The sequence below is a fragment of the Lethenteron reissneri genome, chromosome 71, assembly GCF_015708825.2.
Source record: "Lethenteron reissneri isolate LAM-NWPU_2019-01 chromosome 71, ASM1570882v1, whole genome shotgun sequence".
Taxonomy (NCBI): domain Eukaryota; kingdom Metazoa; phylum Chordata; class Hyperoartia; order Petromyzontiformes; family Petromyzontidae; genus Lethenteron; species Lethenteron reissneri.
The window spans coordinates 719,437-743,999 of record NC_083849.1 but is presented as its reverse complement, the minus strand read 5'-3'; the positions used below and the strand labels follow the sequence as shown (position 1 = coordinate 743,999).

Here is a 24,563-nt window from a genome sequence, read left to right as displayed (position 1 = left end):
CAGCAGCATTATCAATATCATCAGCAGCATCAATATCAGCTTCACATTCTATTATCAAAATCATCATCAGCAGGTTAGTGGTGGGGGAGTTGTTTATAGGCACGGACCGGCTTCCACATTCAGTCTCTCATCATCATCATCAGCAGCAGCAGTATCAGAGTGAGCTGCCCAGATGTTTGGACTACGAATTGTTGAGGGTGCTCACCCCAACCCCCACCACGTGACCACACCTCACCGGTTGGCTTCCGTCAGCCCACGGGCTTCAAGGAGTTCAGGAGAAATTTCGATGTAAAGCTTCTTTCGTGACTGCAGGGATTCATCTTCTTGGTTCTTTCGGTAAAGTCACGTAGAATGGTAATAATAAAACATAAGAAACGTCGTGAGAATAATTTTATTATGTTTTATTTTTAAATCCTTTATATTAAGTTCACTTGCTTGCGCGCTTACGACCGTGCAAATCTTTCGGTCGTTTTTTAACCCACTTCCCGTGATCCATTCGAGCTGACATTTTGCACACAGACTCGTTGTGCGAGACAATTAATTTTCGTGAAATTTTTTCCACAAAATTTTACACTGTTTAGGAAAAAAAAATATTTAATTACCAATTGCTTAATGGTGGCAGACAATCATCTGACCCATAGGTGGCAGCCATCTCAAGCCAGAGGACGAGAGGACTCTAGCCGCCACGCATATAAAGGATTTATAGTGAAGAACTTTGTTTTTACGGGTTAATTTTGTATTGTTTTATTATTTCCATTCTACGTGACTTTACCGAAAGAACCAAGAAGATGAGTTCAGGAGACGTCTGACTCGGTGGTTTTAGAGCCTTGCACGGGCTGGCAACCACCGCCTTCATATTCATGAGTCGATTAATCCACCCCCTCCCCTCCCTTCAAGGTAGTTAAGATCTGCAGATTCCGCCCCAAAGAAACCCTTAGTCCCTCTCTCACCGCCGGTGTCAGACGAGAGAACGACGCCTCAAGGCGGGCAGCACTAGGGCAATGCCACACGCATCAGCGTTGAAAGCTCGGGGCGAGCAGCAGCTGTGTCATAGGATACCTTTTGCCAGAATGAAAGTATAAACACATTCCTCCTGCGGAGGGAGCTGGTAGGAACGTCGGGTTGCTCGGTCAATGGCCTGCAGGGTCAACGGCGGCGTGGTGTATTCCGCAAATATGCCCGTTCCTGTGACCCGTTCGTAAGTCGGAGCACAGTAATCTGTTTACTCAAAAATTGTAATGCTCGCACTCCCAGCACGAAGCCGACTCGTTAACATCGCGCGAAGGATCGCTGAGCTGAGCAAAACAGGTTCAATGTGCAAGCGAGAGTTGGTGTTTTAAGTCGATGTTACAATAAAAGAGTTCGCGGAAGCTGGTGTTCGTAAGTGCGGCCGTCCGTAAGTCGGGTGTCCGTAAGTCGGGTGTTTGTAAGCCGGGTGTCCGTAAGTCGGGTGTTTGTAAGTCGGGTGTTCGTAAGTCGAGTGCTCGTATGTAAAGTGTTCGTAAGTAAGGGACCGACATCCAGTCGGCCATGTTACTACGGGGTAATGAGTCATACAGGGCACGTGACGTCACCCCATACAGGGTACACACCGCAGCGCGTCACTACATCGCCCCTACGCAAGATGGCCGCCGGATGGTAGGTTTATGACGTCATCCAATGCCATGGCGCTGTACATCGACGCGTCACTCCACCTTCCCCCTACGCAAGATGGCCGCCGAGTGCCTGACGTCACTGAATAATCGGGCTAAAACAAACATTTCAAATATACAAATAACAAAATAAACCGGCAGTATGTTTCCCTCACGTAATCCATATTTGACGCGTAATTGTGTCGATATTTATTTTTTAACAGTCAAATTTTTAACATCAACTCTCCACAATCCTGTTGGGGAGTTGAGTGGGGGAGGGGCAATGGACGCGCTCGCGATTTTGGCGGGAAATGAGCGAACGGCGGTGGCGGCGGCTTGACGAGTGAAATGGCGGCCGCGTCGTCGTCTTCGTCTCCTCCTGAGGAGGGGAACTCAGTCGCCTCACAGCAGAAGAAGAAGCGCAAAGTGGTCGCCTCGGGCGAGACGTTGACGTCGCTCCGCGGCTTCAAACTCGTCCGGGTCCTAAACGACAACCCGAGGCAGAAGGTCGTCTTCCTGCACGCAAAGTGGAGCGGGGAGGCGAAGGTAGTTTTATGTTGTTGGTGTTAATGTTGTTATTGTTGTCGTTATTGTTCTCGCTATTGTTGTTAATGTTGTTGTTGTCGTTATTGTTGTTGTCGTTATTGTTGTTGACGTTATTGTTGTCATTGTTGTTGACATTGTTGTTGTCGTTATTGTTGTCAACGTTATTGTTGTTGACGATGTTGTCGTTATCGTTGTTGTCGTTATCGTTGTTGTCGTTATCGTTGTTGTCGTTATTTCGATGTAAAGCTTTCGTGACTGCAGGGATTCATATTCCTGGTTCTGTCGGTAAAGTCACGTAGAAGGGAAATAATAAAATAATAATAAAAATAAATATAGTTTTATATTATTTTATTATTTCCCTTTCACTCCGTCGTTATTGTTGTCGTTATTGTTGTTATTATTGTTATTAATGTTGTTATTGTCGTTATTGTTATTATTGTTGTCGTTATTGTTGTTATTGTCGTTGTTGTTATTAATGTCGTTATTGTTGTTATTGTTATTATTATTGTTATCGTTATTGTTGTTATTAATGTCGTTATTGTCGTTATTGTTGTTGTTATTGTCGTTGTTGTTGTTATTATTGTTGTTATTGTTATTATTGTTATTATGGTTGTTATTAATGTTGTTGTCGTTATTGTTGTTATTATGGTTGTTATTAATGTTGTTGTCGTTATTGTTGTCGTTATTGTTGTTGTCGTTACCATTAACTTAAATCGCCACCGTCAGCCGTGCCCTATCCACTGCTGGATGAAGGCCCTCACGCATCGGCCCCTCATCGCACTCAGTCGACCCGTGGCTCCTGCCGGGTCTGCCCCGTGACCTCCTCCTGCCAGCGGGCGCTCGACACTTCACGTGGAAGCCTCAACGTGCACCTAGCCTGGCACAAGCGCCGTGGTGACGTCACCGCCACTAGTTGTTGTTGTTGATCCGCCAACCCGGGACAATGACACGAGTTGATGAATAACTTCAACTGGAATGAACAACCCCTGAACCCCGTACTCTTAGTTCTTTCGGTAAAGTCACCACGTAGGTAAAAAATGAAATTAAAATTAATAAAAATAAAAATCACGACGTTTCGGAGGCAACACAAGTCTCCGTCATCAGGTTGGGACCGTCACAGCCAGATTTGCTGCATCAAGTGAGGCAGGGATTTCAAGATGCAAGTTCTTAAATACAAGTTAAGGGGGAGGAGAGGGGGGGGAGGGGCTTATCAGAATGTGGTAGCCAATGAATGGAACGTATCGAGAGTGGGGGCGGGGCTAAAAGAGATCACGAGGTGCACGTGTACGTGGACATGCCTGTGCACAAGCACCTGTTGGTGCACATGATAGCAGAGAACGAAAATTCCCATGTTGTTTATACCAGTGTTGGCTGACAATAAAGAGTAATAATAATAAAAAGTGGGCCATTCCTGCCCCTTCCCCCCTCTCAACCATTATATATATACGGAGTGGTATCTCCTGTAATCTCTCATTTACTTGATACAGCTGTCGGGCTGTGACGGTTCCACCTGAAGACGGAAGCTTGTGTTGCCTCTGAAACGTCGTGATTTTTATTTTATTTAACTTTTATTAATTTTAATGTTTTACCTACGTGACTTTACCGAAAAAACCTAAGAATATGAATCCTTGCAGTCACGAAGCTTCAAATCTAGAATAAAGAGAGTACTGTTAAACACTGGGGATGTTAACACTCGGTAAAGTAAAATAGTGCCTGTCAGATAAGATGGTCCAAAAATGCCTATTGCTGCTCCCGCAGGGTGACGATGGTGACGATGGTGGTGGCGATGGTGATGATGGTGAGAGGGGTGAGGAGGAGGAGGAGGCTCGTGATGCCGTCGTGATCCTGGAGAAGACTCCGTTCCGCGAGTCCCAGCTGCCCGCCCTGCTGAGTGGTGACACGGAGCTGCAGGGAGACCTCCACAACGACATCTACGGCACCTACACGGCACGGCCACCGCCAGCGAGCAGCGGTGCGTGCACAGCCACTGCAACAGCAGTCGGATCAATCGTAGCAAGTTGATCAATTTGATCAATCGTAGCAAGTTGATCAATTTGATCAATCATAGCAATCGGGTTTAATGGTAGCAATTGTAGCGATACGATTAATCATAGCAATCGAATCAATCGGATCAATTGCAGCAGTCTGATCAATCGTAACAATTTGATAATTCAGATCAATCATATCAATTTGCTCAGTTGTAGACATTGTAGCAATCTGATTAATCATAACAATCGGATCAATTGTATTAATCACATCATTCGGATCAATCATATCAATTTGCTCAATCGTAGACATCGCAGCAATCTGATTAATCGCGTCACGTGGTGCTGAGCCCGCCAGAAGCGCTTTATGGAATACAAATCGAGGGCGTGGCTATGCACAACAGACAACTAATCCCTGGTGGGCAGTGGGGAGCTGCTGTTGCTACCTCTGTAAAGGAGTAAAATGGGGACGTGACGTCAGGTGTGCCGTTCAGTGCGATGACGTCACGTCTCCTAGAGTACTTAAGGGATACCCCGTGACGTAAGCGGGGTCACTGGGAACGGGTAGAGTAAGCAGGGTGAAGAGGTACCAGTGGTAGAGAGAGGGATCGAGTGGTGAGTCTGGGGAGAAGCCGGTGGTAGCCGTAGAGGTGCTTCTCTCACCGGTCGGTGGAGTCGGCAGAGACCACGATCCGACACGAGAGAGAGACCGGAGCGAGCCGGCAGGGACCCGCACTCAGAGTAGGACCCCTAGCCCCTGGGAGTTGTGTACCCTGCTGTGTGGTATTGTAACAGCTTTAATTAACCCTGGCGGAAGCCCCTTAACTTACCTCCGTCTCCGAGTACGTCCGTCGGAACTTCTCTAAACCTGTATATCCCCGCGTTTCTACGTCCTGTCTCCCGCGTGTAGAGATGAAGGCCACCGTGATCTGCCCGGCCACCCCTTTGCACCTCCTCAAGTACGAGCGCCGGGAGGCGTTCCTCATCGAGGAGACCGACTCGGACTACCGCTCCACCACGCTGCCCTTCCTGCAGACCAGCAACTTCAGCCTGCAGGCATGCGCACACCTCCCGCTAGCACGCGCACACCTGTCGCTAGCACACACACCTGTCGCTAGCACACACACCTGTCTCTAGCACACGCACACCTGTCGCTAGCACGCACACACCTGTCGCTAGCACGCCATCACCTCTCACTAGCACAGTGGTGCATCTGCCAGTCATCTCATGTCACCACCTGGGTCTGTCCCGTGACCTCCTGCACCTAGCCTGGCACAGTGATGCATCTGACAGTCATCTCATGTCACCTGCTGGGTCTGTCCCGTGACCTCCTGCACCTAGCCTGGCACAGTGATGCATCTGCCAGTCATCTCAGTCATCTCATGGCACCTGCTGGGTATGTCCCGTGACCTCCTGCACCTAGCCTGGCACAGCAGTGCATCTGCCAGTCATCTCAGTCAACTCATGTCACCCACTGGTTCTGCCCCGTGACCTCCTGCACCTAGCCTGGCACAGTAGTGCATCTGCCAGTCAACCCATGTCACCCGCTGGGTCTGCCCCGTGACCTGCCAGCAGCAAGCCTTTGACACTTCGCGTGGCCTCAAAGCGCACGTCGGCTGGCACACGCGGCATGGTGACGTCACCACCACCGGGTGGTGGTGACGAGTGGGTGTATAACGTGTGTGGTGACGCAGCTGTTTGGAGACTTCAATCATTTGATCCACCTTTATTCCCGCACGCAAAGGGGGCCACCATTTATCTCTATCGCACACAACCGTCTGTTGCTGGCGGCACTATCCAGCTAGTGCAGTTGGCAGGCTGTCTCGCGGCGTCCAGCGGTGGCGTGTGTGCTGCTAACGTGTGTACTGCCATACCACTTTTCGTCAGCAGCCAGCACTATTACTGTGTGATCATTGGGTGTATAACATGTTTGTGTGACCATTGGGTGTATGTGTACACGTGTGTGTGGCCAGTGGGTGTATAACATGTGTGTGTGATCAGTGGGTGTATAACATGTGTGTGTGTGTGTGACCAGTGGGTGTATAACATGTGTGTAATGTGTGTGTGACCAGTGGGTGTATAACATCCTGGATAAGAAGGCAGAGGTGGAGCGGGTCGTGTTTGAAGACCCCGACCCCGAGACGGGCTTCGTGCTGCTGCCCGACCTCAAGTGGGACCAGAAGCAGGTGACGGCGGAGGGCTGGCAGAGCCTGGGGCCTAGAGCCTGGGCCTAGAGCCGGGGCTCAGAGCCTGGGGCCTAGAGCCTGGGGGCTGGCAGAGCCTGGGGCCTAGAGCCTGGGGCCTAGAGCCTGGGCCTAGAGCCTGGGGCCTAGAGCCTGGGCCTAGAGTCCGGGGCCTAGAGCCTGGGGCCTAGAGCCTGGGGCCTGGGGCCTAGAGCCTGGGGCCTAGAGCCTGGGGCCTAGAGCCTGGGGCCTAGAGCCTAGGGCCTAGAGCCGGGGCCTAGAGCCGGGGCCTAGAGCCTGGGGCCTAGAGCCGGGGCCTAGAGGCGGGACCTAGAGCCGGGGCCTAGAGCCGGGGCCTAGAGCCTGGGGCCTAGAGCCGGGGCCTAGAGGCGGGACCTAGAGCCGGGGCCTAGAGGCGGGGCCTAGAGCCTGGGGCCTAGAGCCGGGGCCTAGAGGCGGGACCTAGAGCCGGGGCCTAGAGGCGGGGCCTAGAGCCTGGGGCCTAGAGCCTGGGGCCTAGAGCCGGGGCCTAGAGCCTGGGGCCTAGAGCCTGGGGCCTAGAGCCTGGGGCCTAGAGCCTGGGGCCTGGGGCCTAGAGCCTGGGGCCTAGAGCCTGGGGCCTAGAGCCTGGGGCCTAGAGCCTAGGGCCTAGAGCCGGGGCCTAGAGCCGGGGCCTAGAGCCTGGGGCCTAGAGCCGGGGCCTAGAGGCGGGACCTAGAGCCGGGGCCTAGAGCCGGGGCCTAGAGCCTGGGGCCTAGAGCCGGGGCCTAGAGGCGGGACCTAGAGCCGGGGCCTAGAGGCGGGGCCTAGAGCCTGGGGCCTAGAGCCGGGGCCTAGAGGCGGGACCTAGAGCCGGGGCCTAGAGGCGGGGCCTAGAGCCTGGGGCCTAGAGCCTGGGGCCTAGAGCCGGGGCCTAGAGCCTGGGGCCTAGAGCCTGGGGCCTAGAGCCGGGGGCCTAGAGCCTGGGGCCTGGGGCCTAGAGCCGGGGGCCTAGAGCCGGGGGCCTAGAGCCTGGGGCCTAGAGCCTGGGGCCTAGAGCCGGGGCCTAGAGGCGGGGCCTAGAGGCGGGGCCTAGAGCCTGGGCCCTGTTGGTGAGTGTAGACAGTGCGGTGAGTGTAGACAGTGTACAGTGTTGAAGGCATTGGTGGTGGTGTTGATGCATGTTGACAACATCCATGCCTGCAGACGAATGAGCTCTACCTCATCGCCATCTGCCACAAGCGAGGGCTCAAGTCTCTGCGCGACCTCACTGGGGAGCACCTGCCCCTGCTGCAGAACATCCTCACCAAGACGCAGGTCACCCACCCACCCACCCACCTCACTCGCCAACCCTGACACGCACGTTACCAACCGATCCACCTCACTCACCAACCCTGACACGTTACCAACCGATCCACCCATCCACCTCACTCACCAACCCTGACACACGTTACCAACCTATCCACCCATCACCTCACTCACCAACCCCGACACACACAAAAGTTACCAACCAACCGATCCACCTCACTCACCAACCCTGACACACGTTACCAACCTATCCACCCATCTACCTCACTCACCAACCCCGACACGCACAAAGTTACCAACCTATCCACCCACCTACCTCCACCACCCAACTCACCCCCCTCTCCTCCCACCACAGGCTGCTGTGCTGGATCGCTACGGCCTGGCCGCGTGCCGCCTGCGCTGCTACCTGCACTACCAGCCCTCCTACTACCACCTGCACGTGCACGTGACGCACGTGGGGGCGGAGGCCCCGGGCGGGGCGGTGGAGCGGGCCCACCTGCTGGGCGACGTGCTGCGGGCGCTGGCCGCTGACCCCCAGCACTACGCGCGGCGCACACTCACCTACGCCCTGCGCCAGGGCGATGGCCTCCTGCAGGCGTTCCAGCAAGCTGGGAGAATACCACAGTGAGGGGGACACTGGGTGTAGAGATTGAGAGGGTGACACTGGCTACTGCAGGCCAGAGGTCGCAAACAGGTTTTGATTCCACAATTGGTTTTTTACCCTTCTATCTGGCAACAAAAGGTGTCAGTTTTGTTGCCTGGTACAGGTTTCCGGTACCCGATTGCGACTTCTGGGATGAAGCCATGTTGCAGGCGTGGGTGGGTTGATTCTAGGAACTTGAATTGTGAGAAGATAAGACTTTGGGAAAGGAGTGACAGTTACTCACCAATGATTCACGGTCTACCCGTACCCGGCCGCACCAGGGTACCGGGTACCCGGTTGCAACCTCTGCTGCAGGCCTTGCAGTGAGAATACTGTCGTGAGAATGGGGACAAGGGGGGGGGGGGGGGTGGCGGTACTGGCTTTGGCAGGCCTTAGAGCCAGGAGAAAGCTGTCGAGGGGACTAGGAGAGCCTCCTGTGTTTTAAACAGACATGGAGGTAAGACTGGTATAATGGTGGAGGGGCATGTTTTGCTGAATAAAATTGTGGGTTTTCTTAACTCCTTGTGCAGTTGTTTTATGGGCTCTAAAACAGTCGCCACCAACTACTTCCACCAAAGTATTGGCGATTTCACTCGGCACTGGTACTAGATGCTGAGCACATTCCTGCGGAGCTTGGTAGGAACGTTGGGTTGCTCGGTCAATGGCCAGGATCAACGGCAGCGTGTATTCCGCAAATATGGCCGACTGAGGGTGGGCACAAGCAAGCCTGAGTAGTTTAAACGTTGAGTTTTATAAGGGTACCACAGGGTGACCAGCCCCTCCCCACCACCCAGCCCTGCCCCACCCAGCCCCTCTGCACGACAGACAATAACCCCATGGGCTGGTGTAACCAGGAGGTTCCTACCAGTATAAAACAAACTTAACAATTCATACTTTGGTTCATAAAGGGTATGAAATGGGTGTAACCCAAGGGTCAGAGAAGTGGCCAGGGCTAGTGCTGAAAGCATGTCTAACAATAGCTGCTAGACCCCAACCTTCCCACACCTCTGGTTCAACACCAGCTGCTCAAGAGCTACCCCCTCTCACCCGAGCAAACACTGCAGGACGTGGTTACAAGTTGCAATCAAATCAGAGACAAGGAAGCACTCGGACCAAGCAAAGTCATCTTTCAATGCCTTTTTTATTGATGCCACTTTCCCCAAGACGCATAATTGTACTTGGGTCAAAAAGCGGCGTTTCACTTGTTTCACTTTGTGCGAGTGTCCAACTTCCCTTACAGCAACTGTGTTAGCAACAACCACACACGTGTGGAGAGGGGTGGTGTTGGTGGTGGGGGATGTGGGTGAGAATTGGGCACCGTTCCAGGGAAATGGCTCCAGCAGACAAGAGTGGGGAGGGGCAAAGTTCCAAGACACAAAACGACTTTTCTTACAGCAGCCAACATCTTTTAACAGCACGATATTCATTTGCAAGTTGCTATGAAGAGGCTATTGCGAGGGGCAATGCCATCAACTTAAAACCGGTAAACAAGATTCCGAAACCCGGTCTCGGGATGAGAATCCCCGAAAAGCCGGATTCCTTCAGGAGCATGAAATAATTAAGGACTTTGTACAAAGTGGATGTTTGTCCGGACCAAGTTTTGCGAGGACAAGAAAACAAACATTTTAAGACATCGGCGTCGTCACAGGAGAGCAATAACATGAAGTTGACGGGGTAAAGTGGCTAGAGGGGGGGGGGGGGTGAAGGAGCATGCTCATCAGCCCCCAGCACACGACTTTAGCAAGAGCCACCCTCCACCCCAACAAGTCAACGTGGGAGGAGGGGGGCACACAATGTGGGGGGGAGCGCTAAAATAAAATGTACAACTTTCGCAAAGAGCACAAATCTGTGAACGTGATTTGAGCAGCAGGCATGCGCAATCCTGCCTTAAACACACCCTACTCTGTGTACGCATCCTGCTGGAGACTGCCCAAAGACTTGTGGGTACTCGCTCAAAACTCCTGACTGCCATTCCCATTGACAACAGTTGGGGGGTCGTGGGTGGGGGATGTGGTTTTAATACTTAAATCGACTTGTGCAGGCACAGGCAGCCAAACGATGCACAGGTGCAAGACGACGCATGCAGGTCGCTGTGTGGAGGGCATCTCTAAGCGCCATCGGGCAGGTGACATTAACGTTTACCTTCCAAAACAAACGAATAACCCGTGGGGCGGGGAGGGGGGGGTAGCCAGCCAGACTTCACACCTGTGCAAGTCCACCACCCCCCCACCCCATCTACTCACGCTCAACCGTTTAACTGCAACTCGCCGCCACTACCACCACCCCCAACCCACACCTCTCCCTCTGGGACCGCAGATTTCTCAAATTCATAACGGGATGACTCCCGCCAGGGAAACGGTGGTCTTTGCCATAGCTACAAAACTGACGGCGCGCGTGCGCGGGGCCGAACCAGCGTTGCTCGTGAAAAACTTAAGAGGTTATAGGTCAAGAAGTCCACTTCATTAGGATATGTCCACGGAAGAGGCTGCTCCCCCCATAATGTATCAATGATCAACAACAAATCTGTGCGCGCGATGTAGCTACTAGAGCCGGGATGTCTCCCCCATGGTCACCGGTTCCTATTCTCCCTCATCTCCCCCCCCCTGCTCCTCCCCACCGCGGTTCACAGTAAGTTTATTTCCCCATCATCTCTCCTCACCTCTCCCCCTCTCGTGTTACCGTGACGTTGGTTTTACTTGTCGTTTCTTACCCGCCCCCCCCCCATCGTTATCATCGCTGCCCCCTCCCCCCCCGGGCACCACCACCACCACCACCATCTAGGCGGCTTCCTCCTCACCCTCCTCCTCAAACTCTCCCTCCTCCTCAGCCGTGGCGTCCTGGTACTGCTGGTACTCGGAGACCAGGTCGTTCATGTTGCTCTCCGCCTCGGTGAACTCCATCTCGTCCATGCCCTCGCCCGTGTACCAGTGGAGGAAAGCCTTGCGGCGGAACATGGCTGTGAACTGCTCGGAGATTCGCTTGAACAGCTCCTGCACACGAGGGGAGAGACACGGGGGGGGGGGGGGGCGGTGAGACGCTTGTCGTTAAGGGGGTGGTGGAAGGCATCACACCCGGGGGTCTCTCCCGTAGCAGCAGTCTTTGTAGGTCCGACAAAATCTAATTATACCAAAACCCAAGTTGCTAATCAAAGGTAGGAGCAAGCCAAAATCCTCCTGAAAGGCAGCGCTTCTCAGACCGCTGGCAAAGACCCAGGTTCTCCACGGGTCCTGAGACCCACTCTAAAGGCAACAGATCCTCAAAGGGTTCCTTACCTCGCAACCTCCGATTAGCACGGTTGGCTACGTACGTTGTGCGAAAGGTCAACATACATACAAAGCATAGTCTCCTGCAGGCCAAGTCTCAAACTAAGACTCAATCCCCGTAAACCCACTCCGCTCCTTAGACCCTCCATGCCACAAAACCACCTTCCAAACTCCAAAATCCAAGCTTCCCACCGCCTGGCCATAACAGACTGTCGGAGCAAGTGCTGTTAGCGAGCAGCTACGAAAGCCGACACGGCACACGAGGGGGTAGGTGGCAACCCACGCCCGGCCGCCTTTGTCTCCCTAGTGGCGATGTTTACGCACCGCACCAGGTACTCATACGAGGCCGGCTCGACCTAGGGGAGGCCCAGGAATAATTCAGATAAGTCACCGATGTTGGCCATGGGCGAGAATCGAACTCGTAGCGCTCCCCGCCAAACTCCACCGCCTGCACGCACCTGGATGGCCGTGCTGTTGCCGATGAAGGTGGCCGACATCTTGAGGCCGCGGGGCGGGATGTCGCACACGGCCGTCTTCACGTTGTTGGGGATCCACTCGACGAAGTAGCTGCTGTTCTTGTTCTGAATGTTCAGCATCTGCTCGTCAACCTCCTTCATGGACATGCGGCCGCGGAAGATGGCGGCCACCGTCAGGTAGCGGCCGTGCCGCGGGTCGCACGCCGCCATCATGTTCTTGGCGTCGAACATCTGCTGGGTGAGCTCGGGCACGGTGAGCGCGCGGTACTGCTGCGAGCCGCGGCTGGTGAGCGGCGCGAAGCCCGGCATGAAGAAGTGCAGGCGCGGGAAGGGCACCATGTTGACGGCGAGCTTGCGCAGGTCGGCGTTGAGCTGGCCCGGGAAGCGCAGGCAGGTGGTGACGCCGCTCATGGTGGCCGACACCAGGTGGTTGAGGTCGCCGTAGGTGGGCGTCGTGAGCTTGAGGGTGCGGAAGCAGATGTCGTAGAGCGCCTCGTTGTCGATGCAGTACGTCTCGTCCGTGTTCTCCACCAGCTGGTGGACCGACAGCGTCGCGTTGTACGGCTCCACCACCGTGTCAGATACCTGTGCGGACAAGAACGAGCGAGTGGGTGAGTGAGTGGACAAGCGCGGTGGGATAGCAGGTCATGGGTCTGGAAGATTAAACTATTGAGAAACATTTTTATTTTGCCAGGCAAGGGCCCACCACCGTGCTATGTAGCGCTTTTTCAGAAGCGATCTGGCCACAAATGATAGCACGACAAAGTTGTGGCTTAACACGTGGAACTTAATGGCAGTCACATACTCTTAAACGCGTGACGTTGATTATAAACTAGGGTTAGGCGAGCGTGAAGTCGAGCATCAGACCAAGTACTTTAGTCTCCTCGTCCTCCAAGAATGTCTAAGCACCCACCCCCCAGTACCACTTGCTTAGTGGGCACACAATGCCACTGAAAATGTTCATGGTAATTAATATAAATCTTATCCAGGAAGCCACAGCAAGTCTTTCCAGAGGGTTCTGCTACTGGGTTTTTATTGTAGAGGGTGTCGAGCCATTTTGTGTTTGTTGTGGACGTGGGAGAAAAACCAGAGCAACCGAAAAAAAAAAAATCTACGGAGGTGGGCAACATCCCCATACAGCTGGAAACAGACGTCAAAGTTTACTTGCTCTGCCTTCTGGCAAAGCAGGGTACGGAGTCGCACCTTGATATCCACGGCAAGGGAGTTTCATCGCAACGTTGGTGTGACACCCCTCGCTTCCAGCGCTGGATTACAGGCCACATGCAGCAGCACCACCACCACCCACCTCACAATGTGGGACCTCCGTACCATCACCTTTCACAACCACAGACCTTCTATCTAGTGCCTCTCACCTTGGGGGAGGGTACAACACCAAAGGTGTCCATGATGTGGTCAGGGTTATAGTGCCAGTAACTAAAGCACTAGTGGTATCTCACCTTGGGGGAGGGTACAACACTGAAGGTGTTCATGATGCAGTCAGGGTTATAGTAACTAAAGCACTAGTGCTCTCTCACCTTGGGGGAGGGCACCACGCTGAAGGTGTTCATGATGCGGTCGGGGTACTCCTCGCGGATCTTGCTGATGAGCAGGGTGCCCATGCCCGAGCCGGTGCCGCCGCCCAGCGAGTGCGTTAGCTGGAAGCCCTGCAGGCAGTCGCAGCTCTCCGCCTCCTTGCGCACCACGTCCAGCACTGAGTCCACCAGCTCGGCTCCCTCCGTGTAGTGGCCCTTGGCCCAGTTGTTACCCGCACCGCTCTGGCCTGCAGTGCGGTTGGGGTGGGCGGACAGGAGCGCAACGAGCGGACGGTAAGAGGACGCGCAGAGAGGGTGGGCGGTGCCGCATTAGCCAGATGTTGACCAACTCGCCTGGTGCGCAGGAGGTCGTGGGTTCAATCACGACCCTGACGACGCTTGCTGTAAATTTGGAGTTTGCGTGTCTCTCACTGTGGTCGCGTGGAGTTCTGCTCCATCACACCCCGCATTTAGAATCGATGTCAGGCAATTACAGAGTATTTACCCGCTATTAATTTGCACGTGACAGGCTACTTCGCCGAGTAAATCAGTTGTGGTTGCCAGGTCTCTTCTAAAAAGAGCACTACGTAGCTTAGTGGGCCTTGCCTGATAAAATATAAAGTTTTACTTTAACACTTTGACAAAGCAGGTGGGTGGTTGGGGGGAAAATGGACAGAATGACATCAAATCAAGGTAGGTGAAAAATAAAATGTGCAAGACAATGTGAGAATGATACAGGCGAGGTGGACAACAGGTAGACCACACACGGGTCAAACAAAGGGTGGGAGGAGGGCGATGGACAATGGGTGATAGGAGACCCGTACAAGACACGAGACAGTTGTTAACATTGGAGATGCGGAAATCAAATGGTGCAAAGCAGCCAGACAATGGGTGGCAAGGAGAGCGATCACGCGAGCGAGGAGAGACGGCCACTCACCGAAGACAAAGTTGTCTGGGCGGAACATTTGCCCGAATGGTCCGGACCTCACCGAGTCCATCGTGCCGGGCTCCAGATCCACGAGGATGGCCCTGGGAACGTACTTCCCACCTTAAGGCGGGGAGCGCGGAGAGAGAGAGAAATGCAAGCGTGGTCAGCAACAGCAACAAAAATAACAGGTCCCTGCGGGGTGGGCTGGTAGGAACGAATAACCAAAGAATATAAACATAATGTATTATTACACTTGTTTAGCCAGGAAAGCCTCACCGAGTGTAATGGTTTTTGTAGGGTCCTGCCAAGTGTTTGCAGTAGGGGGCGATGTTGCTACACCTAATCGGACATTGAACGGACGGACGATATAATCTATTGTAGGCTGGTTCACTTCGTTCCTACCAGTAAAATATCTTCTTGGTTCTTTCGGTAAAGTCACGTAGAAGGGAAATAATAAAATAATAAAACATAATACAATAATTCTCACGACGTTTTGGCCACAACACAAGCAGCTGTCCTCAGGTGAAGAACAGTTGCCCAAGCTCTGTGGCCCTATAGCAGTGGTTCTTTACCTGGGATGCATCACGCACCTCCAGGTAAACAAGATGCCCTTTCTGGAGGTGCAAAACAAGCCAGACTGTTTTAGAAGGTAAATAATCAAAAACAAAAATTAAGCACGTGCAACTACTTTGTTTCAAACCTATGCATTTGTTACCATTATAAATAGTTTTATGACTGAGAACCCAAGGGGGTGGAAGGCTGCAGTAACGGTTAAGAACCACAGCCTTATAGTATAGCAGCTGTTTGCCCAACAGTGGGATGCTTGGCTAACAGTGGTCGAGAATGTGCAGGTCGATAGGTTCATAATGGCTGTGTCGGTGTCAACTGTGAATGCCGCAAGGGGTATATTCAATATTCCCGATTAGAATAAACACCGCCACCCTCCCCCCACCACCCTGTATTTTTAAAACTATCGTTGGGAGGGAAATCTCATAATCTGAGGGAAAAGTCTTCCTAAAGTTCGTCGTTCAGAATAATCTTCCAGTCGACATCTACCCATTTATTGCAGAGCGTTCATCTGGAAGATTCCTCCCCGCCGGTAAAATATTTCCCAGATTAGAAAGACTTTATTTTAATTGCCCCAAGAGTCTTCCATCTCAAAAGCATCTTTAATTATCCAGTGATTATAAAGCAACTACCAGAACGTAGCTCACAACTGCAGCGTTTCCAGCACGGTATCCAGGACACGGCCATTACAAACCCTTTCCCCGCCACAACGAAACCTGCACCCCCCCCCCCCCCCCACGGCTCATTACGCATGAGCTCATCAGCACCGCCTCTAAGCACACTCATCGTATTTAACCCGCGAGAGAAAGGGGCCCTTCTCTCTCCCGCAGTGAGTCACCAATCACGTGCTCACTCATTCGAGGTTCTTTACAAAATGTTTGGGGGGTCGATGGGCCGTTTGTTTCGGTTTCTACACTCACAAAACCTGGCCTCAGTCAAGCTACTCCCCAACCACATTGTCCAGCATCAGCTCGGCTCGTGCAAACAGCAGCCACACATTCTACACGCTCGCAAGCGCAAAGATCCCCCCACATATAGCCACTCTTGGGGCCTAGTGCTGTTAGAGCAAGCACCTATATATATGAAGGCAGACACGGCACACGAGATGGGTGTCTAGCAGCACCCTCGGCCGCCTTTGTCTCCCCAGCGCTGATGTTACACACACACACTTGCACAAGGCACTCATTTAAGGCCAAGGCGACATCACATTTACATACCTCGCACGCAAACCCACACGCAAGATCCCCACACCACAAAGACGCTGCTGTTCACCGACACCCAAGATTTGAAGGGCTTGCTTTATTAGCGTGCCAGTCACACTGCTCAGCAGGCGACGTGGGTCAAGCAAGGGAGGGTTTATAAGAGGCAGGGAAGCCACTGCAAATTTTCATTGGGTTCAGTGTTCGTTTCAACACCTACATTTGCAGTTTGTGGTAGGGCAAGTGTATCATCGAAACAGAGGCAGTGTGGTTGGTACCGACGTGGCTATTACAAGACTTGCGATTGATACCAAGGGGAGGTCTTTGTGGAATGTGGCACCGGTGTTTGACGCGGCTATTATGAACCTAGAGACTGCAGCGTCAAAGGCTCACAAACCCAGGACCCCCGGCTAAAATAAGTCCATGCCTGACAGGCCCACGATGATCACGTGAGACATCCAGAGAATACGTCAACTCAGGACGTCAATATCGCAGAGGTCGCAAACAGGTTTTGATTCCTTACCCGTACCCGGCCGCACCAGGGTCGCAAATGGGTACCCGTTCCCTACCCGAAATGAGTGACAAACGGTTACTTACCAGCGACTCACGGCTTACCCGTACCCGGCCGCATCAGGGTCGCAAACGGCTACCCGTACCCGGCTGGGTACGGGTACCCGGGTATCGGGTAGCCGGTTGCAACCTCTGCAATATCGCTGGCTCAGCACCTGCAACAGCCATTACGACTCCCCACACCCCTCCAATAGACAAGCAGACCCAGGATCTCAGCAGTGTTGCCTTGTCTCCATCACGGCCATCAAGAGCCCTCAAGAGGAGATGAAGATTCTGAGATTGCAGCTAGGATCCTGTGGTAGTAGCTCAGAAACTGAGACTGGCAATTTGAACGCCCCCTGCCCGACACTCAGACCTGGGGCTTGAAATCGGGACCAGGTGGAGGTATGGCTGTCTTTGACAAGGCCCCAGAAGTATGGCTCATAGCCATGCACCCCCCCCCCCCCCCCAGTGTGTACGTGCGAGACACGGCCACCGAGCCCCCCCTCACCCTGCGCCTCATTGTAGTAGACGTTGATTCTCTCCAGTTGCAGGTCGCTGTCGCCCCTGTAGGTGCCCGTGGGGTCGATTCCGTGCTCATCGCTGATCACCTCCCAGAACTGCAGTCAGAAGGGGGGTGGCGGAGAGAGGGGTATGGAGTGAGGGAGACAAGATGACAAGCAAATTTAAAAACCTGACCCAACACGTCATAGCAAGTCACAGCCACCCTCGGTTAAACTTGTAGAGTTTGGCCACCGAGTGTTGCCAGCAAAGCTAACCGTGCGTAACACGGTGGGTGGAACAGCAGCAGCAGCGGGGGCAGGGAAATCCGCATTCATGCCGCAGCCAACAAATATTTGGGGGAGGGGCATAGGGGGTGGAACGCTCTGACATTGGCATGCCAGAAATTCACACAACCACAACTTTAAAATATTCTCATTAACCAACGCTTGCACAACTCCTCAGTCCAGAGTTAAGGCCCCCCAACTCCACCGCCACGCACCGAGGAGAACGGTTGTTTGTGCCTTTGCCGTGTCAGCAAGCCAGGTGAGCGGGCAGCTCAATGAATAAGACGAGCTGGGTTGATTATCTGCGAGAGCAACAGCATGTGCTGGCGACGGGCGCAAGCCAGCACATGACCGAGCCTCAAGACAACGCCATTTTCCCCCCCCCCACTAAAAACCACCCAAAATCACACCACCTTACAGTAGAGGCTGCCAACAGCACCCCCTTCATGGGGCCGACTTACACAACACCGAAAACCACACACGCCTCCAGCATCTGGCAGCAGACCAGCAGAGATTCAAGCAAACCCGACTCTGCTGATCAAGGCAGGTAGCATTTCCGCAGAGGATGTGGCCAAAACAGGATGAGTAACAAAATCACCACCAATTATTTGCTTAAGCACAGAGAGAACACACTTTCACGAAGCTGCTAGCACTTTCCGCAATGACCTAAATTATTTTGTCAACCTACAGGGTTAGGTAGAGTTGTATTTAAGCAGTTGCAACCTTCATACCACGTCTTGAGTCCATTCAACTCAAGGGCACGAATCGATTAGAGATTCCACAAGTCAGCAATCGATTATCGATTCGTGTAATTTCAGGAATAAATGCACGTGGGGCACAGGCAAACAGACAAGCCTAAGTCACTATGTGGTGCATGTGTCCCTCTTCAGTTAAAGGTACAGCCCTGCAATCGCCTCCACACACCACTGCAAGGAGCACTCTGGAGGTTACTCGGTGTACTCTTCCACACCTCACTGGAGACATGCCAGACGGTGAGCTAACTCGCACTCCATCCCAACACAACACGTTAGTATCTTGCTGCTGGGTGGATGTGGGGGAGTTGAAGGGTGGGGGAAATAAAACAAAAACTTACCCCATTGCTTTAACCGACAAAACACGCAGAAGCAAGCGGAACCGGTGACAGATAAGACCACAGAAAGTCCGGTGTGCTAACCACCACAAGGCCACTGTCAGCCCCCCCTCCCCACCTAACCCGTCTCGGTTAAAGACCGAAGGATTATTATTCGTGGCCGAACATTTCTACGTGGCAAAACTGGGCAACCAGTTGCGTTTTACCTTTTCCCCCCCATCGGTTACCAGCCATGCAAAGAAATTGGGGGGTGCAGTACCCACCAACAACCATATGGGGGACTGGTAGGCAGGTCACGGTTGTTGGGGGGTGAATTAGCAACCCACAGCAGTGGTGCCACTCAAGATTGGGAGGGGGGGGTAGAATGCAAAAGACGACTGCGGCTCCAATGCTGCTCCCATTGCACAAAGGCTGCTGGCGCCCGGTCTCCGTAGGGAGGGGACGGAAGGAGGAGGGGGGGGGTGGAAAGACCGCAAAGATTAAACCGCGCTTTAGCAGTGTGCCACGCAAGTGTCAGACGGGCCGAGACGACTCCCCCGTGGATTTATAAAAAGACGAGGAGGAATCCAACGCTCTCGCCAACTCTCTCTACTGTACACACGACTGGTGCCACGAGTTGATTTAAAGCTTCTTTCGTGACTGCAGGGATTCATCTTCTTGGTTCTTTCGGTAAAGTCACGTAGAAGGGAAGTAATACAATAATAAAAATAAAACATAATAAAATAATTCAGACGCTGTCGCCCCGACAGACCTGTTCTTCACCTGAGGACGGCTGCTTGCGTTGTGGCCGAAACGTCGTGAGAATAATTTTATTGTGTTTTATTTTTATTATTTTATTACTTCCCTTCTACGTGACTTTACCGAAAGAACCAAGAAGATGGTGCCATGAGCTTCAGCCTTGCCAGATGCGGACACAAATGGGGACGACTAAGAAAGCGCCCGTCAGTGTGCAACTGTGGTCATCAAGAACATGACCCCATGCCCAATTCGCATAAGCATTGGTGCAGGCAGGCAGTGTTTAAACTCCACCACTCCTGCCGAAAATTCTGGCTGGGTCACCACCCTCCATGTAAAATTCAGAGTTGTTGTGCCACCATTACACAGACAAATGAGCCAGTCATTCCACTGCTGGATGAAGGCTTTCAGACCAGGTGGTGCTGCAACCTCCCACAAGCCAACAATCCGAGCCATCTGCAAGAGAACGGATCTAAAAGGTCCCACCTCAGACGCAGTCCCATTTATTGGCTGCAATCCAGAACTGTCCCTCATCCATTTCCAGCAGTATCATGTCCCTGCCTCAAGCCAACTCGCCTTTCTTCCTAATGTGGATGTAATTAACCCGTGTAATGTTCCAATCTATGAAAATGGAGAATTTCCACCACCGACTAAGGGCTACTAACAGAGGATTAAAATATTGTCCAATATTATTCGAATTAAAAATCTATTCATTACGAATGTCACCGTGGGACTTGCAGAGGTCACGGGGTTCACAATTCCCATGTCAGTGGAATGGCCCTTCTGGAACAAAGCAATCGATTTCGTGAATGCATCGCCACACCTCTTTCTAAAAAAATCCATCCCCCCTCACTGCACCAACAAACCAGGGAGGAGGGGGGCTTCAGTAACCACCAACCAAAAACCCACTGCACCACTCCGCCCAAAACAGAGATGCCCCTGGACACCAAACGGGAAAAGAGAGACGGGCTTGAATTAGGGCGTGAATAATTCAAGCGGTGCAACGCCGCGGGCGTGGAGACAGCACGACACGAGCGAGCCGAGAGAGAGAGCGATTGTGTGGTCGTGTTCTCCGCGTTGGGTAAACGCTGAGCGCCGTGTCCGGTCACGCACGGGCTGCCACTCTACCACGAGTCGGCACGCAGAGACAACGCCGCTAACAGCAGCAGCAGCCGGGGACTGGAGCCAGACGCCATCATTAACGCCGATGGATGGGGGAGGGGGGGTGACAATCGGCCACACCGCCTACTACAAGCCATGCTGCAGCCTTGTACCCTTTTGGTTCGATTGTTACAATTTTTTTAAGAGATGGGGTCTGATGAAACAAAGTTGTACTTAACATGCCCCTGCTTAATTTATTTGGATGATTTACCGTCTAAAAAAAATTCTGGCCATTTCTCGCACCGCCAGGGAGGGCATCTCGCACCCCAGGGGGGTTAAGAGTAGTACCACTTTACTAGACTGCCAGTGTTCCATCAGGCGCGTTGTACATTCACAAATGCAACTGCTGCAGGTCACCACACCACCCATTCCCATTCAATTTCTCACTCGGCTTCACTTTGGAATGCACCGTCGTTTCGCCGCTTACACCACCCCACCCCCCCAAGTTCTTATAATATCCTTGCACAATTCAAGACACGTTCCGTATTAATAACTCAATCTATTATAGCTCCCCCCCCACCCAAGAGGTTTTGTTGCTGGCAGATTGGTCGGCTCTGCAACACCATCATGAAAATAATATCACCCATGGTCCATCGACTGGAAGCTGTCAAGGCATCGGAGCATCATGCACAGGCCCTGCTGAACGAGGGCCTCCACACCGTCTCGACCACGCTGATCGCTGGAAGCAAGCGCACAATTCACGGCTCAGCACTATGCGTGGTGGGCTACAGCGTGGACAACCTATACCACAATTCACGGCTCAGCACTACGCGTGGTGGGCTACAGGGTGGACAACCTCTACCACAATTCACGGCTCAGCACTGTGTGGTGGGCTACAGGGTGGTCAACCTCTACCACAATTCACGGCTCAGCACTACGCGTGGTGGGCTACAGGGTGGACAACCTCTACCACAATTCACGGCTCAGCACTGTGTGTGGTGGGCTACAGGGTGGTCAACCTCTACCACAATTCACAGCTCAGCACTACGCGTGGTGGGCTACAGGGTGGACAACCTCTACCACAATTCACAGCTCAGCACTGCGCGTGGTGGGCTACAGGGTGGTCAACCTCTACCACAATTCACGGCTCAGCACTGTGTGTGGTGGGCTACAGGGTGGACCTCTACCCCCCTCCCTCCAGAAGACGCCTATAGCCCAGCGAGAGGTGAGGTAGTAGTCCACCACCCTATGGGAGGCACCTTCCGCTAGCAGCGGGGTGACCCTTACGCTTGCGGGGCTGCGCTCTAACCGTGTCGCACGTCTGCATACAGAAGCGATGGCTGCTGCTGCTGCTGGTGGTGGTGGGGCGTGACGGTGACAAGGACCCCGTGCATTGTCAAATGAAAGCGACGATGATGTCACCGTGGATGCGGTCATGCTCGAGCAGCTGTTCGGGCCCCTGCCGCCCCTCCCAACCACAAAACAACCTTCCCTGCCCTACGGCCCATTACAGACTGCGTCATAAACTAAGTACCACTTTGCGGTAATAAAACGGCGTCCGTGTGGACGCAAGCGAGACTTTGTCCCCGTTATAAATGCAGCGTGCTACGATGCTCAGCGCCTAAGCAGCTAACTGTGCAAGCACGTAGAAGCTTACGATTAAATACGGCGATCTAAAATTGAATAAATATTGTAACACGTTTACAATTAGGCCCGTTGAGAAAACATAAAATTAATGCAATTTATAATAATTTACGGCAAAGTGTCAATAGACTGCCGGGTATTGATGACGGCCTCGCCCGACTGGTACAGCTCACGAGATCCGGCCGACGACGATTATACTTCACCACGGATGTCCGTGGGGGTTACACCCCAGAATATCACTCGCCGCTAATGTTACTCATCGCTAATGTTACCGTAGTCGCCGCTAATGTTACCGTAGTCGCCGCTAATGTTACCGTAGTCGCCGCTAATGTTACCGTAGTCGCGAGCTCGGGTCGCCGGGTTCATGTCGCAGTGCGCTAACCACACTGCGACACAGATCCACCACCAACCACCAACAGATGTAACGTCCCAAATATATAATTTTTTAGACGATTGTATTGCTAGGGGAGGCTGATGCGCTGCCGTTTAGCATCTTGTATATAAACTAAAGCTAACAAAAGTATCAGCCACAGAAAATTAAGCCGTGGAGTGGCGGCATGTCCCAAAGGGCATCCGCGGAGAGAGCGCTAGAATTGGTACGTCGCAAGGGGCTTTGGCGTGGCAGTGATCATCCAGCAGTGGATCGAGCACAGGCTTTTAATGCTCAATAGAAACCACGGCACGGCGGGTCAGACACGTGGCTTTTTGACACAATGGGGGAAGGCACCACTCCTTCCATTGTTGTTTCAATACCGACACAAAAACCCCCACGTGTATTAACCTTAAAATTGTGAATTCCAATCAGGGGTAAAAATAAAAAAAACATCGAATTAAACGGACGCGAGTTTGTCGAATCGTCACCAAAAACCAAACCTATAACGCTTCATTAAAGCTTTTAAAAAAAAGTGTTAAACAATTAGCGGTCTTTTGTAATGGCCGTGCGCCGTCAGTCAGCAGCGCACGAAGCAACACCACCACGCCCCTCACACACCAAGGGACACATCCCTCACGAAGTGCCGCTTGCTAGCAAACGTTAGCGATGTAAAATATCAGCAAGATTCGCTTCATTAAACATATTAAAGGAAGATTCGAGGCGATGGTGTCGCAACCGGCGCTAGACAATGGGGGGGGGGGGGGGGGGCTGCAGCCATTTTCCCGCCAGCGCCATTTGATGAGGGGACCACTTCGCCCCGTTCGATTTAATTTAAAACATCTAATATACCGCGCGTGTTGTTGACGACGATAGCGCGATCGTTACCGAGGCATTTGTTCTATACGGGGGTGAAAAAAAGAATCCAATCGCACGAGGTAAAACATTTTATTTAACGCGCCCCTCCGCCGTCGCAAATTAACATGGCGGAATTTTGGCGCGGTTTTTCAACGGGGTTCAGAGAAGAAATTGAATAAAATAATGTTTTTAAAAAATCTAAACGCATTTGGATTAACGTCGTCAATTCACGGTTATAATATTTTCTATCGTGCAAATGAAACGATCGCGTTTTACCGTTGATTTTTGGAGCAAATACAGCAACGTTAATTTACATGCGACAGAGAAGTCATCCGCCGCGCTGTGTTAATCCGCGCATAAAAAGTAGCGCGCTCGCTCTGCAACGCCGATTGCAATGTGGTAAATACCTCAACAATGCACTATCCCCTACATTTAGCAATAAAAAGCATTACAATTGTAACATTTAACGCAATTTAAGCCCCATTCGTTTCGCCCGAACGAACGTGCATTTACCTTGGAGCCGATCTGGTTGCCGCACTGGCCCGCCTGCAAGTGAACGATTTCACGCATTTTCTCTTAATTTGTTTAACTTAATTTATACGTAAAAAAGAATTAGCTCTTGTCAAATTCACTGATGTTGTTGTTGCACAGCAGACCAGGCGACCCAGATCACCTCTCCCAACCGCAGCGAGGACAATGAAAGTGAAGATGCCTTCCCCTTAAATAGGGCACGCCCGGGCCATACCATCTCAATTCGATGGCAATTTTTTTTTTTTAAAATACACAATTCTTGACCAAACAACACAATCACTATACCACAACGTTACTATGTTTTTACATATCAAAAAATTATATAGGTTATTTCTTACAACATTTACAAGTCAGTAAGTTTACAAAAAATATGCCAAAAAATTCAAGTCCCCCCCCCTTCTCAATTGCAGTAATGACATAATGGTATAGCCCGCTTTACATCCGGGGCACTACCGCCGCGTCACGTGATCTTCGCTCACGCGCCCAGAATGGCGATACGGTGACGCAGCGGCAGAATCGAATCGTACTGATCTCTACGATTAAAAAAATCGATTCCGTTTGGGATTCGTGCGGAATGTACGATGATAGAATCGATTCAATGATTAGCAGAAGCAGAAGGAATCGATTCCAGCCGGTGTTCGCTTTGCGCTGAGTGGG

General features: G+C 52.3%; 2 protein-coding genes across 2 annotated transcripts; one reads left to right on the top strand and one right to left on the bottom strand.

Moving 5' to 3' along the window:
* Positions 1–1,979: 1,979 nt before the first annotated feature.
* DCPS (decapping enzyme, scavenger) lies at positions 1,980–8,789 on the top strand. Its single transcript, XM_061580100.1, has 6 exons — positions 1,980–2,177; positions 3,936–4,149; positions 5,073–5,218; positions 6,235–6,348; positions 7,531–7,641; positions 7,988–8,789. The coding sequence occupies exons 1-6, from the start codon at positions 1,980–1,982 to the stop codon at positions 8,258–8,260; spliced, it is 1,056 nt and encodes a 351-aa protein (XP_061436084.1). The 3' UTR covers positions 8,261–8,789.
* A 608-nt stretch (positions 8,790–9,397) lies between these two features.
* On the bottom strand, positions 9,398–24,085 carry LOC133361216 (tubulin beta-4B chain-like). The gene is made up of 6 exons (XM_061580099.1): positions 23,889–24,085; positions 17,301–17,409; positions 14,484–14,594; positions 13,550–13,794; positions 11,997–12,599; positions 9,398–11,265 (listed from the first exon to the last, which is right to left on the bottom strand). The coding sequence occupies exons 1-6, from the start codon at positions 23,943–23,945 to the stop codon at positions 11,053–11,055; spliced, it is 1,338 nt and encodes a 445-aa protein (XP_061436083.1). The 5' UTR covers positions 23,946–24,085; the 3' UTR covers positions 9,398–11,052.
* Positions 24,086–24,563: the final 478 nt, after the last annotated feature.

What these genes read in the sequence shown, in the direction of transcription:
- DCPS (XM_061580100.1), top strand. Translation starts at nt 1,980, where the DNA reads ATGGCGGCCGCGTCGTCGTCTTCGTCTCCTCCTGAGGAGGGGAACTCA. An exon ending in GCCACCGCCAGCGAGCAGCG is followed by an intron (nt 4,150 to 5,072) that starts GTGCGTGCACAG and finishes TCCCGCGTGTAG; the next exon opens with AGATGAAGGCCACCGTGATC. An exon ending in TCAAGTGGGACCAGAAGCAG is followed by an intron (nt 6,349 to 7,530) that starts GTGACGGCGGAG and finishes CCATGCCTGCAG; the next exon opens with ACGAATGAGCTCTACCTCAT.
- LOC133361216 (XM_061580099.1), bottom strand. Translation starts at nt 23,945, where the DNA reads ATGCGTGAAATCGTTCACTTGCAGGCGGGCCAGTGCGGCAACCAGATC. An exon ending in GCAACCAGATCGGCTCCAAG is followed by an intron (nt 17,410 to 23,888) that starts GTAAATGCACGT and finishes TTCTGACTGCAG; the next exon opens with TTCTGGGAGGTGATCAGCGA. An exon ending in CTACTACAATGAGGCGCAGG is followed by an intron (nt 14,595 to 17,300) that starts GTGAGGGGGGGC and finishes CCCCGCCTTAAG; the next exon opens with GTGGGAAGTACGTTCCCAGG.